This window comes from Oncorhynchus mykiss, chromosome 27, assembly GCF_013265735.2.
Source record: "Oncorhynchus mykiss isolate Arlee chromosome 27, USDA_OmykA_1.1, whole genome shotgun sequence".
Lineage (NCBI taxonomy): Eukaryota > Metazoa > Chordata > Actinopteri > Salmoniformes > Salmonidae > Oncorhynchus > Oncorhynchus mykiss.
In genome coordinates this window covers 12,841,006-12,856,227 of record NC_048591.1, presented here as the reverse complement: position 1 = coordinate 12,856,227, position 15,222 = coordinate 12,841,006, and the positions used below count along the sequence as shown (strand labels likewise).

Sequence of the window (15,222 nt, the reverse complement as noted above, 5' to 3'; positions counted from 1 at the left end):
AGCACTCTGGAGCAGGTTTTCATGCTCCGTTCATATTTCCCTCGATGCTGACTAGTCTCCCAGTCCCTGCCGCTGAAAAACATTCCCATGGCATGATGCTGCCACCACCATGCTTCACTATAGGGATTGTGCCAGGTTTTCTCCAGATGTTACACTTGGTATTCTGGCCAAAGAGTACAATCTTGGTTTCATCAGACCAGAGAATCTTGTTTCTCAGGGTCTGAGAGTCTTTAGGTGCTTTTTGGCTCCAAGCGGGCTGTGATGTGCCTTTTACTGAGGAGTGGCTTCCGTCTGGCCACTCTACCATAAAGGCCTTATTGGTGGAGTGCTGCAGAGATAGTTGTCCTTCTCGAAGGTTCTCCCAATCTCCACAGAGGAACTCTAGAGATCTGTCAGAGTGACCATTGGGTTCTTGGTTATCTCCCTGACGAATGCCCTTCTCCCCCAATTGCTCAGTTTGGCTGGGGCGGCCAGCTCTAGGAAGAGTCTTGGTGGTTCCAAACTTCTTCCATTTAAGAATAATGGAGGCCACTGTGTTCTTGGAGACCTTCAATGCTGCAGACATTTTTTGTTACCAGTTTTTGGTACCCTTCCCCAGATCTGTGCCTCGACACAATCCTGTCTCAGAGTTCTACGGACAATTCCTTCGACCTCATGGCTTGGTTTTTGCTCTGACATACACTGTCAACTGTGGGACCTTATATAGACAGTTGTGTGCCTTTCCAAATCATGTCCAATCAATCCATTTTAGTATAAGGCTACATGTGGAAAAAGTCAAGAGGTCTGAACACTTTCCAAATGCACTGCAACCAAGAACATTCATATCGACACCACATGGTGGCGCTATAGCTTTTGTTACTATCAGTATAGTCTAGTTTGAATTGTTATTACTAATTGGCCCAACTGGCCCAAGGTGGGAGGGGGGGGGGGGGGGGGGGGGTGCTGCATCATTTTCAGGCTAGTGAAGTTGACAGCACTGCGTATCACCCATTGGCACAACAAGGCTAAAGGTTTGATTAGGTCCTTGAGCAACAAACATGGTCACCACGTTCTGTTAGGGAGATAAATATTGGGATAGCGATATGTTGTGTTTTTGTTTCTATGGTGAAGGGGGGATGAAGGAGACTGTGCTGAAACTATAAAGCCCTTGTTTATAAAAACTTTCAACACAGCCGGTCTCGTTAAAATGTTTGGACGGGTCCCTTTGTCTCAAGAGTGGGCGGTGCCAGACCTGATGACGTAAACCTGGGTCTGTTACCTCTCCACACCCCCCATGCCACTGGTTTGAATGCAGCCCTACATGTGAGGTTAGGACAAGTGGCGCTGGTGGTAGATGTGCGCTAGAGTGATGGTACAGCAGGTATTTAATAGTGTCACAACCTCCAGGGCTTGCTCTCTGCCACCACAGATGGTGTCCGTTCCTGCCAATTGGAAGAGTGTTTGAGCTGTCTGTAGGTCCTTGCTTCCATCTCCTCGGAAATATTTATCTGAACTTGCCTGGTAAATGACCTTCCTTGTCACTGATTCAATGCAACCCAAGATGAGGGTTGATAGCACCAACGTTTCCGGCAAGGGGGCTGGTTTAGGCTTGGATACAAGGAAGTGGCCACAGAAGTAGGGTTATGGGTCTGTTTTGCCGTAACTCTGCAGATTAAAGGGATTTTCTTGCCATCAAACTAGTCTTGAGAATGTGTATGTAGTAATACATTAGCTTTCTCATGTGTGTACTGATTGACAATACTTGATGTGCCTTATCTATATGGTGTTTCCTGATGGGTTTCCTGTGTAAGAAAGGATGCAGATGTTGTTTGATAGCGTTTAGAAAAGTTTAGTTGTATTAATTGTAGAAATATGAATAAAAACCTAGTTTTAAAAGATTGTTAATCATTTAGAAGTGCATAATTCCTGAGACTGTTTGTATGATGTGCAGTAGCCCTCAATGTGTTGACCTGAAGCAGAGGGCTACACAGTCCCCATAATGTTACTGTGTCTTAGGGCTTCACTCTTTCTTTCATCAGACTTAATTAATTCAGTCGTAATTCATTTGCATTACTGTGGAATGTTGTTTCCTCTGTTTTGTCAATGTAGTGTTTATTTACCCTGAAAAGTGTGGCTTACAGTACACACAAGTATAATTCAGAGTATCCACATCTTAAGTGTTGTTGTTTAAAAAATCGGAATCTTTTTATAGCAGGTAAAGTAGCTCAAAATGGTGGTAAAAAAACAGCAGTGCTGAATCCTACCCTATTCCGTTTAGAAATGACTGCTTGGCTTGGTACTGACTTGTAAAAGAGTTAGAATTAGAGATTCTTGACATCAAGACTTAATTACACGTTTTATCTCCAAAGCTTGGACGACAACTAAAAAAAACTCTTCTTGGAGTTTTTAAAAACAGGTAGAAACATGCTTATTCTAGCCATTGTGCATGCCTTAAAAAATAATACATTTTAAACCCCATGTAATTTGTATATCACTTTGGCAAGGGATACAATACATGTGATCACATTTCAATACCCCCCCCCAGGTTGTACATTTAAAATGTTTTGTTCTTTACATAGGAAAAAAAACAACTTTTTCGATAGGTCTTTCAATTACATCACTGTACAAAAAAAGAGCAAAAGACAACAAAATGAATCCACAAGCCAGAAAAAAGGGAAACAAATTAAGAAAAGAAAATTGCATAATTTTCACATATAGACTGGAGAGACCATTAGACCACTAGAACCCTGTGTGTTCACTTTGGGAAGTGTCCTCATCCCAACCCTGTTATATAACCCTCAATGAGACCAGACAGGAGAGCAGGAGAGAGACACATGGGGACTGTACATGTACACTACTATACTACACTTCAGACCAACCTTCCCAAACCGTTATCTTAAAGAGAAGCGCCCAGGATCATTTAGAGAAAGCCCGGCCGTAACCTCTATTATTACGCCCTCTCAGCAGTCTTCTAAGAACAAGGCTCCTCCTCATCCAATCCCATGGCCATTCAACGAACTCTGAAGAAGCGGACTAATTCTATACTAGAGATGATCTACTAGTATCAGTGGGTTAATCACAGACAAGACTGGACGAATAAAGAGCTTTCTCTGGCTACTTCACCAGTCACACCTCAGTAAGACTATACAACCACATCAGCAGTGTGCTCAGTGAGGATAGAGAGGATAGCTGGACTCATACATAGAGATACAACTCTAGAGAGGCTGACTTCGTAGAGCCGCATTTTGTCGGCCATCTTACATGGGGACAGTTCTGAACGGTTTCTATCTCCATAAACGTGTCTCTCTGCGGTTGTAATCCTCTGTCATTGAATGACTAGCGAGGACTTTGTCATGGCTTTCTGTCGTTCTGTTTAGGACATTTCCTGTTCTTTTCAAACAAATGTGCAACTAGAAGCTTGGTGGCTTTCCAGGTTCCAGCCATATTTCCTCTCCCATGTCTGTTTTCTCGGCTTGGCTTGCGAAGTTGTTTTGGCCCGGGCCCAGCCGGTGTCACTGTAAACCCAAACATCTCCAACCTGAGCTGCCTACTCTGTTTTACAGTGTACCAGACGCACATGCCAAAAGAACACATGCTGTTGATGTCAATGTCTCCAGCAACCCCCCTCTCCCTCTTCTCTCTCCTGCTCCTTACAGAGTGTTTAGTAGAGCCTGTACATTACACACTCCAGGCTGTGTGTCCCTGGGCAGTGCTTGGGGTGACCACCATTACAGGGTTCCTATATGATCCTGGGGTGGAACACCAGGAGAATGTTCCGGCCCAAACATTTTCACTCAAGCAGAATCATGCTGATGGGGACTTTCTCTCTGGACAGGACATAAACCAAGGAACACACACGTACGTATGCGCGCGCACACACACACACACACACACACACACACACACACACACACACACACACACACACACACACACACACACACACATACACACACACACACACACACACACACACGAGGCACATTGTACAATACGGTGATGCACCTCGCTGGTCATGTTTGGCCTTCTTATAATGTCATCGCCATGGACACTACTACTGCTCAGTGTGCACACCCCTCCCTCAATACATCCACAACAAGGACACCCCCCCCCCCCCCCCCCTCCACCTCCCGTGTCTAGCCTCACTGCAGGGTCAAAAGGCATTGTGCTGTAAATGTGGGATCCCTTTTATAGTGTACCACTGTTGCAGAAAAGCTGAACCCTGTCTTCAGTGGTGTTGAGCGAGTGTGTTGGGTTTTTATTGCTGGTGCTACAGAGCTTTTCCCAACGAGAGTTCCTTTCTGTCTGCCGTTCTCCCGCCTGTCTTCAGGGATCATGCTGCAATACTTATTTTCCTTTTGTATTTTCCTCAATCTTTTCTCTTCTCTTAAAGGCATGCCTGCTGATCACCACAGATGAGAGAGATGCAGCACAAACCAGTAGATTAGCATGTTCTCTGTCAAGAGTACAATCCATGATAACACTTGGTTCATTCTAGAAACACTGCTTTGTAAACCTGCCTTCTTCAAATACCTCTTGCAATCCTCCTCTCAGACACAAATACAGTTCCATCGATCAGAAACAAAAAAAACAAGGCTATTTATACATTTTAAGTACCCCCATGATCCCAACCATGTTTTTTTGCCTCCCCTCGCCCTCCCCCTCCCTCCCCTCCCTCCCTTCCCTCCATAAAGATAAATACATCTATTTTGATATACTCTCTCAACTAAAAGATGAAATAATATGCAGGAACTTTCAAACAAGAAGTAAATCCAAAGGCTGGTACCAACTTCGTCACGAAAGGAATAAATCAACTCATAATAATGATATCGTAAACATTTAAATTAGTAATCAAATGATCTGGTTCCTCTCTGTCGAGAGTGCAAGGAGAAGGTTCCTCTTCTACTCTCCTATTTCTCTCTTTCACTTCATTTTTCTCTTTCTTTCAGTCAGTCACAAACACACGCAATACATTGGAATGCTGGAGAGAGAAGCTCGGCGCAGGGGTGTTTTTGTGTGGAGGGGAACGGTTTGTGACTGTGGAAGTGTCGTTTATGCGTGGCCTCCTTGGGTTCCTCTCTAAAGTTTACACGCAGGAGAAGAGGACAAGAAGACATTACTGTCATCCACCCTCCGTCTCAACGGTGCAGGTGCCAGCAGCGGAGAAGTAGAGACATTTTTTGTGTTTGTGTTAATAATTGTTTGCCAGGAGACAAAACGTAAACAGCAGCTTCTTCTGGCACCAGCTCCAGGACTCCCGAACACTGTCTCTCTCTGTCATCGTAATCTCTGGGAACTAGCTTGAGAGGAACATCATTCTCTCTCCACAGCAGGAAAGAGAGGCTAGAAAGTTGACTCCCTGTACGCTGCTTGTGGAGAGTCAATCATCGTTGCGACAGCTCTTCCTCTCTTTCTCTGTTAACGACCCCTCCTGCTCTCTTCATCATGGATGAAATAAGCCAGAACAGCACCATGACATAGCCAACCCCTCGGTCCCCTTCACCATCCCTGGCCCGAAAACCCTACAACAGCCAGAAGCCTCTCCTTAAAGGCTCCCGTTCCCATTGGGAACGTCCCAATCAAAACATCATTCACATGACAAGGTATGACAAGAACAGGTGCAGCTGATAATAAAGTAATAAAAAAATGCACCAAATATTCCGTGGCAGCTTCCCCTCCTCCTCCTCCTCCTCTTTCCATTAAAACTAAAAAGAGAGAGCGGAATGGAGTGGTCGTCCCACTCGTTCCCTACCCTGCCCCCTCACTTACCCAGCATTTAGCCCTGTCTCCATCAGACGTAGGCAGACTCGCTGGACTGGGTCCTGCCCATGTTGGGGGGCTGTGACAAGTGAGACATGTCCTTCTTGCGGATCTCGCAGATGGACTTGCGGCGGGCCTGCACGCCCCGGATGGCTGCCTTGATTTTCTTCCAGCCCAGGTGGTTGAGCTCTGCCAGGTTGAGCAGCACGCAGATGCCACTCACAGCGAACATGAAGACCAGGAAGACCGTTTTCTCGGTGGGCCGTGACACGTAGCACTCCACCTCCTTCAAGCAGGGGTAACGGTCGCACTCGAAGATGCCCGGCACGCTGAAGCCGTATAGGAAGTACTGTCCCACCAGAAAGCCGATCTCCAGTGCATTACGGAACACCACCTGGATAATGTAGAAGCGTGAGATGCCCTCCTGCTGGCGCTGCTTGGACTTCTTGCCATGTGTGAGCCCCCGCGGCACATTGGGGATCTCCTTCACCTCCATGCAGTCATGCTCATCCTTCCCGCCACCGTCGCCGTGGTGCACCAGGATGCCGTTGATGTTACGAAGCTTCCTGGTGCCGCTTTGCCCGTAATCCGAACGTTCCAGCAGCGGGTAGAGGAAGGAGTAGCGTCTGTCACGCTGCTTGGCCGACTGGTGCACAGAGTAGGTGATGAAGCACAGGCTGGGGGTACACACCAGAATGATCTGGAAGACCCAGTAGCGGATGTGGGAGATGGGGAAGGCCTTGTCGTAGCAGGCCTGGTTGCAGCCCGGCTGCAGGGTGTTGCAGATGAACATGGTCTGCTCGTCCTCGTACACCGTCTCGCCAACGATGGCCACGATCAGGATCCGAAAGATCACCACCACGGTCAGAAGAATCCTGTCAGAGAGAGAGAAGACAAAATAAATATTAGATACAATTATCAACTGGAGGGTGTTGTGAAGAGAGAAAGGATGGTGGAAGACCAATAAACCATTTTGGATTAAAGAGATTGAAGAAGATTCGGACGGGGCAGGATCAAGAGAGAGAGAGATATAACTTGGATAAGAGATGTGGAGTTCTGGGAACAATGAGCAGTGACTGGACATGATGTCACTGTTCCTTTAGATAAGGTAGAAAAAAAGGGATTAATCTAGAGCACATTCATCTGCTGAGCACAATATCTATATTAGAGAAAGAACAATTATTTTTTCCCATACTTCTTCCAGTCATTTCATCTCCAGCGCAACAGCCATTTAAAACAGCGACATGACACATCTCTCTGCTTCATGGCCTAAGTTTAGCATCAGGCTCATTTAACATGATAACCCTCATCTCAGTCCCTGCTAAAATGGATCTTGCTCTAATTAATTTTGTAACACACAGTCTCTGTCTTCCCATTTTTCATCTCCTTAGCAACCGGTGACACTGTGCACCTTGTTTGCGGCTTGCGTGCTATTTCTGTGCATGTGACAGAGAGAGAGGGGGGATTACTAGGTGTGAAGCAATTCACTGTGTTTTTTCAGTGGTGTGCTTAATGTGACATGTTGAGAATATTCATTCTGAGAATAACTATTATAGCCTGTGAGGGGGCATACATATGTACAGGGCCGGCCCTGGACGTTCTGTCGCCCTAGGCAAGACAAAAATAAAAGTAATCACATTTTTATCTCAGCTAAAAGTCGGAGGAACAGAACATAACAGCAGCCCAAGTCATAGGTCATATTTCTCCAACGTCAAACCAGAGCGTCTTGCTTGCAAAAAATGTAATCTTAGCCATCCTTATGAATCTAAACATGGCATTTTCAAAAGTGACATTCCCACCCAGACAGATGCTCTACCGAGGCAGAAATATGTAAGCTTCAACTGCTGATGCCTTCTGTCTCATATAGACTAACGTACTTTGGTGCAAAAAGTGTAAATCAATCCCAGAACAACAGCAAAGGACCTTGTGAAGATGCTGCAGGAAACAGGTACAAAAGTATCTATATCCACAGCAAAACGAGTCCTATATTGACATAACCTGAAACTCTGCTCAGCAAGGAAAAAGCCACTGCTCCAAAACCGCCATAAAAAAGCCAGACTACAGTTTGCAACTGCACATGGGGACAAAGATCGTAATTTTTGGAGAAATGTCCTCTGGTCTGATGAAACAAAAATAGTTTGGCCATAATGACCATTGTTATGTTTGGAGGAAAAAGGGGGAGTGTCACGTTCTGACCTCTATTTCTGTTGTTTTGTATTTATTTAGTATGGTCAGGGCGTGAGTTGGGTGGGCAGTCTGTTTGTTTTTTCTATGTTTTGGGGCATTTCTATGTTTTCGGCCTAGTATGGTTCTCAATCAGAGGCAGGTGTCATTAGTTGTCTCTGATTGAGAATCATACTTAGGTAGCCTGGGTTTCACTGTGTGTTTGTGGGTGATTGTTCCTGTCACTGTGTTTGTTGTCACAGGATAGGACTGTTTTGCGTTTTCACATTTCTTGTTTTTGTTAGTTTGTTCATGTGTAGTGATTTATTAAAACATGAATAACCACCACGCTGCGCTTTGGTCCGCTTCTCTTCCTCCTACAGACGAACGCCCTTACAGAATCACCCACCACAACAGGACCAAGCAGCGTGTCAACAGGCAGGAGCAGCAGGAGAAGCAACAGCGGCTGCAGGAGATACGTAGTAAGGAATTCTGGACATGGGAGGAAATCCTCGACGGGAGAGGACCCTGGGCTAAGCCAGGAGAATATTGCCGCCCCAAGGCCGAGCTGGAGGCAGCAAAAGCAGAGAGGCGGCATTCTGAGAAGCAAGCAGGGCGGCGCGGACGGAAGCCCGAGAGTCACCCCCAAAAATTTCTTGGGGGGGGGCACAGGGGGAGTGTGGCAGAGTCAGGAGTCAGACCTGAGCCAACTCCCCCCGTTTATCGTGAGGAGCCAAGGAGGAGCTCAGAACCAGAGCTGGTGTTGGAGGTGAGCGAAGCAGAGACTGTGAAGGAGTTAATGGGGAAATTGGAGGAGAGTGATATGAGGGACTTGCTGGTTTGGTGCATGAGGCACGACATTCGCCCGACGGAACGTGTCAGGGATTTAATGGCACCGGGGTCAGCTCTCCATACTCATCCTGAGGTGCGTGCGAGGGGTCTGGTGAAGACTGTGCCAGCCTCACGCACCAGGCCTCCTGTGCATCTCCCTAGCCTTGCACGTCCTGTGCCATCTCAGCACTACAGTGCTCCTAGCAGTGCTAACTGTGGCGGGCGTGGTGCTGGTCAGGCACCGTGTTATGCAGTTGTGCGCACGGTGTCCCCAGTACGCGTGCTTAGCCCGGTGCGCTACATCCCAGCTCCCCACATCTGCCGGGCTAGGGTGAAGATCCAGCCAGGGCGGTTGGTGCCAGCCCTGCTCTCAAGATCTCCAGTATGCCTTCACGGCCCGGTCTATCCGTCACCACCTCCACGCACCAGCCCTCCGGTGGCAGCCCCCCGTACCAGGCTGTCTCTCCGGCCCATCCTTACAGGGGCTTCCTCCTCTCCAGCGCTGCCGGAGCCTCACACCTGTCCGGCGCCTCTGCCGGAGCCTCTCGCCTGTCCGGCGCCTCTGCCAGGGCCTCTCGCCTGTCCGGCGCCTCTGCCGGAGCCTCCCGCCTGTCCGGCGCCTCTGCCGGAGCCTCCCGCCTGTCCGGCGCCTCTGCCGGAGCCTCCCGCCTGTCCGGCGCCGCTGCCGGAGCCTCCCGCCTGTCCGGCGCCTCTGCCGGAGCCTCCCGCCTGTCCGGCGCCTCTGCCGGAGCCTCCCGCCTGTCCGGCGCCTCTGCCGGAGCCTCCCGCCTGTCCGGCGCCTCTGCCGGAGCCTCCCGCCTGTCCGGCGCCTCTGCCGGAGCCTCCCGCCTGTCCGGCGCCTCTGCCGGAGTCTCCCGCCTCTCCGGCGCTACCAGGGCCTTCCTCTTCTCCAGCGTTGTCGGAGCTTCCCGTCTGCCCAGCGCCAGCTGAGCTTCCCGTCTGCCCAGCGCCAGCTGAGCCTCCCGTCTGCCCAGCGCCAGCTGAGCCTCCCGTCTGCCCAGCGCCAGCTGAGCCTCCCGTCTGCCCAGCGCCAGCTGAGCCTCCCGTCTGCCCAGCGCCGCCAACGCCGCCCGTCTGCCCAGCGGCGCCAGCGCCGTCCGTCTGCCCAGCGCCGCCAGCGCCGCCCGTCTGCCCAGCGCCGCCAGCGCCGCCCGTCTGCCCAGCGCCGCCTGCGCCGCCCGTCTGCCAGGAGCCGCCAGCGCCGTCCGTCTGCCAGGAGCCGCCAGCGCCGCCCGTCTGCCAGGAGCCGCCAGTGCCGCCCGTCAGCCAGGGGCCGCCAGTGCCGCCAGTCAGCCAGGGGCCGCCAGTGCCGCCCGTCAGCCAGGGGCCGCCAGTGCCGCCAGTCAGCCAGGAGCCGCCAGTGCCGCCCGTCAGCCAGGGGCCGCCAGTGCCGCCAGTCAGCCAGGGGCCGCCAGTGCCGCCAGTCAGCCAGTGGCCGCCAGTGCCGCCAGTCAGCCAGGGGCCGCCAGTGCCGCCAGTCAGCCAGGGGCCGCCAGTGCCGCCAGTCAGCCAGGGGCCGCCAGTGCCGCCAGTCAGCCAGGGGCCGCCAGTGCCGCCAGTAAGCCAGGGGCCGCCAGTAAGCCAGGGGCCGCCAGTGCCGCCAGTCAGCCAGGGGCCGCCAGTAAGCCAGGGGCCGCCAGTGCCGTCAGTCAGCCAGGGGCCGCCCGAGCAGCTGCCCCTCTGTCCAGAGCAGCTGTCGCCCCTCTGTCCAGAGCTGCTGCCGCCCCTCTGTCCAGAGCTGCTGCCGCCCCTCTGTCCCGAGCAGCTGTCCCTCTGTCCCGAGCAGCTGTCCCTCTGTCCCGAGCAGCTATCGCCCCTCTGGCCCGAGCTGCTATCGCCCCTCTGTCCCGAGCAGTTGTCCCTCTGTCCCGAGCAGTTGTCCCTCTGTCCCGAGCAGCTGCTTCACCTCTGTCCCGAGCTGTCCCTCTGTCCCGAGCAGCCCCTCTGTCCAGTGGGGTCATTGAGAGGGGTGGCCATGGTGAGTAAGCCAGGGAGGCGGACAATAAGGCGGACTAAGACAATGGTGAAGTGGGGTCCGCGTCCCGCGCCAGAGCCGCCACCGCGGACAGACGCCCACCCAGACCCTCCCCTATAGGTCAAGGTTTTGCGGCCGGAGTCCGCACCTTTGGGGGGGGGTACTGTCACGTTCTGACCTCTATTTCTGTTGTTTTGTATTTATTTAGTATGGTCAGGGCGTGAGTTGGGTGGGCAGTCTGTTTGTTTTTCTATGTTTTGGGGCATTTCTATGTTTTCGGCCTAGTATGGTTCTCAATCAGAGGCAGGTGTCATTAGTTGTCTCTGATTGAGAATCATACTTAGGTAGCCTGGGTTTCACTGTGTGTTTGTGGGTGATTGTTCCTGTCACTGTGTTTGTTGTCACAGGATAGGACTGTTTTGCGTTTTCACATTTCTTGTTTTTGTTAGTTTGTTCATGTGTAGTGATTTATTAAAACATGAATAACCACCACGCTGCGCTTTGGTCCGCTTCTCTTCCTCCTACAGACGAACGCCCTTACAGGGAGGCTTGCAAGCCGAAGAACACCATCCCAACCGTGAAGCACAGTGGTGGCAGCATCATGTTGTGGGGGTGGGTTGCCTCAGGAGGGACTGGTGCACTTCATAAAATAGATGGCATGAGGACAGAAATGTATGTGGATATATTGAAGCAACATCTGAAGACATCAGTCAGGAAGTTAAAGCTTGGTCGCAAATGGGTCTTCCAAATGGACATTGACCCCAAGCATACTTCCAAAGTTGTGGCAAAATGGCTTAAGGACAACAAAGTCAAGGTATTGGAGTGGTCATCACAAAGCCCTGACCTCATTCCTGTAGAAAATGTGTGGGCAGAACGTAAAAAGCGTGTGCGAACAAGGAGGCCTACAAACCTGACTCAGTTACACCAGCTCTGTCAGGAGGAATGGACCAAAATTCACCCAACTTATTGTGGGAAGCTTGTGGATGGCTACCCGAAACGTTTGACCCTGTCATAATCGTCGTGAGAACATCTGGACCAAAGCGCAGTGTGAAATCGGTTCAACATTTTTTATTATAAGTGAACCGCACAAAAAACAATGAAGAATAAACGATACGTGAAGCTACAGAGTGCTCACAGGCAACTACACATAAACAAGATCCCACAAAACACAGTGGGGAAATGGCTGCCTAAATATGATCCCCAATCATAGACAACGATAAACAGCTGCCTCTGATTGGGAACCATACCAGGCCAACAAAGAAATAAAACAACCTAGATTACCCACCCTAGTCACACCCCGACCTAACCAAAATAGAAAATACAAAGGCTCTCTATGGTCAGGGCGAGACAGACCCAAGCAATTTAAAGGCAATGCTACCAAATACTAATTGAGTGTATGTAAACTTCTGACCCACTGGGAATGTGATGAAAGAAATTAAAGCTGAAATAAATCATTCTCTCTACTATTATTCTCTCTACTGCCATTTCATATTCTTAAAATAAAGTGGTGATCCTACCTGACCTACGACAGGGAATTTTTACTAGGATTAAATGTCAGAAATTGTGAAAAACTGAGTTTAATGTATTTGGCTAAGGTGTATGTAAACTTCCGACTTCAACTGTATCTTCAGAAAGTGGAAAGCTAAATTAATAGCTTCAAATTTTTAAAAATCTCCTCGAATATTATAGGCCGCAGCTCAGCTTCAGAATGTCATAGAGAGGAATCAATATATCCCCGTAAGCATCAGCTGCTTATAGTAGGTAACAGTTTCTTACTAATAATATGACACCTGTTATCACACATGGCAGACACCACAATTGTTACAATTAGAATAAAAATAACACTTTTATTCAACATATTTAACATATTTTAATGTTCCTGTAGAACTGTAAAAAGAATGATACACCATTTGAGCTTTGGAAACAAGTTCTTTTAGAAATGCATGGCTGGCCTAATGTCAATGACCCAGCCTTAACAAATTTTGTTTATTTACATATCGAAATTGATTGTCCAGCATCAGTTTCAGCATCTATTTTTTTCCGTGCCCTGCCTAGAGTGGCCTCTTTCCTCTGCTGTGGCGCTTCCTTGCAATCAGCAATGTTTTCTCTCGGTAGCTGTCCATGGTCCTGAAATCAAATTCTCTGAGAGAGACAGAGAAAGAGAGAGAGACGTAGTCTATTTAAATCATTTTTAAAAAACAAAGTAAACAGGAGATAGATAATTGAGTAATCTTACAAATTACTCTGTGATAGAATTATTGTGAGTGTATGATCAACACTTACCTCTCATTCCAAGACAAGCTGACTCGCCTGGCCTTCCTGGCAGCAAAAGCTTGCACTGCTTGTGCTCAATTGATATGGTGGAGAGTCCATTGAGTCTCTCTTGATACATAGCAGAGCGCAGGTAGTTTTTGATGAGTTTGAGCTTGGAGAATGTGCGCTCTCCACTTGCCACTGTCACGGGGAGGCAACAAATGCATTGGGATACCAGTAGGCCATTTGATATCTGGATATGTACTCCAGTGCGTCAAGTGGTTTTGCCTCACTGTCCAGTCTCCTGCTCAAGACTTTGAGCTCATTACACAGCTCTTTTGCGCCGATGTCCCTGGAATCCCTGTACGTAAGGGCCCTCTCCAGTGTTGCGCAGTCAGTGATAAGTGCTGCAGTGTCCATGTCCTTGATGGTGGGGATGTTGTACAGGATGCTGAAAACACTGCTGTGCTCTTCGAGCTGCGTAACACGCTCGTTGACAGACTGGATAGCAGAATAAAGTATCTGATTAAAGAAATATACTTTGAATTTCTGCTGAGGTACAGTCACAGGCTCATCTGGGAAACAGTGAAGCCCATGACTGGGATAACAGTCATGGGCTTCACTGGGAAACAGGGCTCGATTACCCATCTCCTCTGCCAACTCTTTTGCACTTGCTAATGCGCCAGCGAAAGCTGCATCAGAGCGGTGGTCTTGGAGGAATACCCTGATTGAGTTCAATTGAGCCTCTGCTTGTGAAAGGTTCAAACTCCTCGCCTGCAAAAATTCCGCAGGGAATTTCTTTGGTTTAGAGATTGTGCCACTTTTCTCATTCATTTTTAAAAAAATAGTTGGTTCCTGTTTCTGTCTCTTAGACATGGTAGCAATTATTTTTTTTTTTTAACTCTGTAGCTTATTATTATTTCCACTAGTAGCTAGCTAACGTTAACAGGTTAGACTACTGCCTTAATCACTATTCTTCCTCACACACAAACTTAAAAAATAAAAATAATACAATAATTTAAACCAGCAGATTCCTTTTTAATGTTTCACAATTGGATAATCCCATATAAACACACACATCACTATAGCTATCAAGGATAGTGGGAGTGAACTTCGGGAGAAGCGGGAATGGGGTGGAGGCGGGAACTGCAGCAACGGCTATGAGCTAGTGTCTGGGGCGCCGGTGGTGTAGTAGCCGATCAGGGGCGGCAGCTAATTGCCAAAATGTCGCCCAAAATTCAATCTTGCCCAATGGGAGGGCCGGCCCTGCATATGTATACAAGTGTATGCAGCTGTTTTTGTACAGTGCAGCGCTACAGTTTCCTTCTGTGAGTGGGCTTCAGAGGTACTCTTTCACTGTCAGTTGAACTCACACACTCTCACTCAAAGCATTCGTCTCATTCATTTTTCAGACAAACTCAGCAGGCCTTTTAACACTAGAGGACGGCGAGCCTTTTGTGTGCAGCTCTCAAAGAGATCCACACTTCGAATAAACTTCCGTTAAGGTCATAAATCATCATAATTACTCCAAGCAGATTTAACCACCTGCGTCTGACAATACCAACCCATTAGTCCTGGAACTCATTAACTGTATAATGAGAACTTTTATGAAGTGATGACGACAATAGAAGAAAGTGGGATTTTCACCTTAGTTGCCAAATAGTTGGATGCGGTTTGGCTGCTGTGGGTGAATTTGTAATCTACCAATCGGAGCAGCATTACTGGCCTGCACATGCCACAGCTGTGGTTTCAGAGGTCATATTTAATCTGACCCAAAGTCAGCCACTATTCACATGTAGGCCTATTTCTCATAATAGACAGAGACTGCAGAGGTAAAAAAAACATGTAAGCCTGGAATAAAGGAAAAGGAAAAAAGTGAAATACATGCTCCCAATCCGCCCACCTGTAATCTGGATGGAATTGCAGTAGAATAAGTAATGCTGTTGCCCTTGTAGTGACTCCATTAAGGAGTTTAGGACACGGTATCCACTATAGCAGTTCTATAGCATTGTGCCAGCTAGCGCACTGTATCAGTCAAAGGCTGTGAAAAATGATTAGGTACAGAGGGAAAACATCAAATTACTGTGGAATTAGTTACAGACGGGGATAAAAAAAGGCACCCAAAAATGTAGCGGACAGAGATTTAGATGAATAAAAAAAACTGCCAAAGCGGTTAAAAAAAAGGGATGAGGGAACAAAATCTCATCCGGGAGAATGAATTATATAATGGCTTCCACACG

The 15,222-nt window shown here is 48.6% G+C and overlaps 1 protein-coding gene across 1 annotated transcript in view; it reads right to left on the bottom strand.

Moving 5' to 3' along the window:
- Window positions 1-926: 926 nt before the first annotated feature.
- Window positions 927-15,222, bottom strand: part of LOC110507577 (gap junction delta-2 protein) — a 38,116-nt gene continuing 23,820 nt past the window's right edge. The window contains exon 2 of the mRNA XM_021587648.2: window positions 927-6,614. Coding sequence (XP_021443323.1) covers window positions 5,771-6,614 — 844 coding nt within the window. The 3' untranslated portion in view covers window positions 927-5,770. The remainder of the gene's footprint in view (window positions 6,615-15,222) is intronic.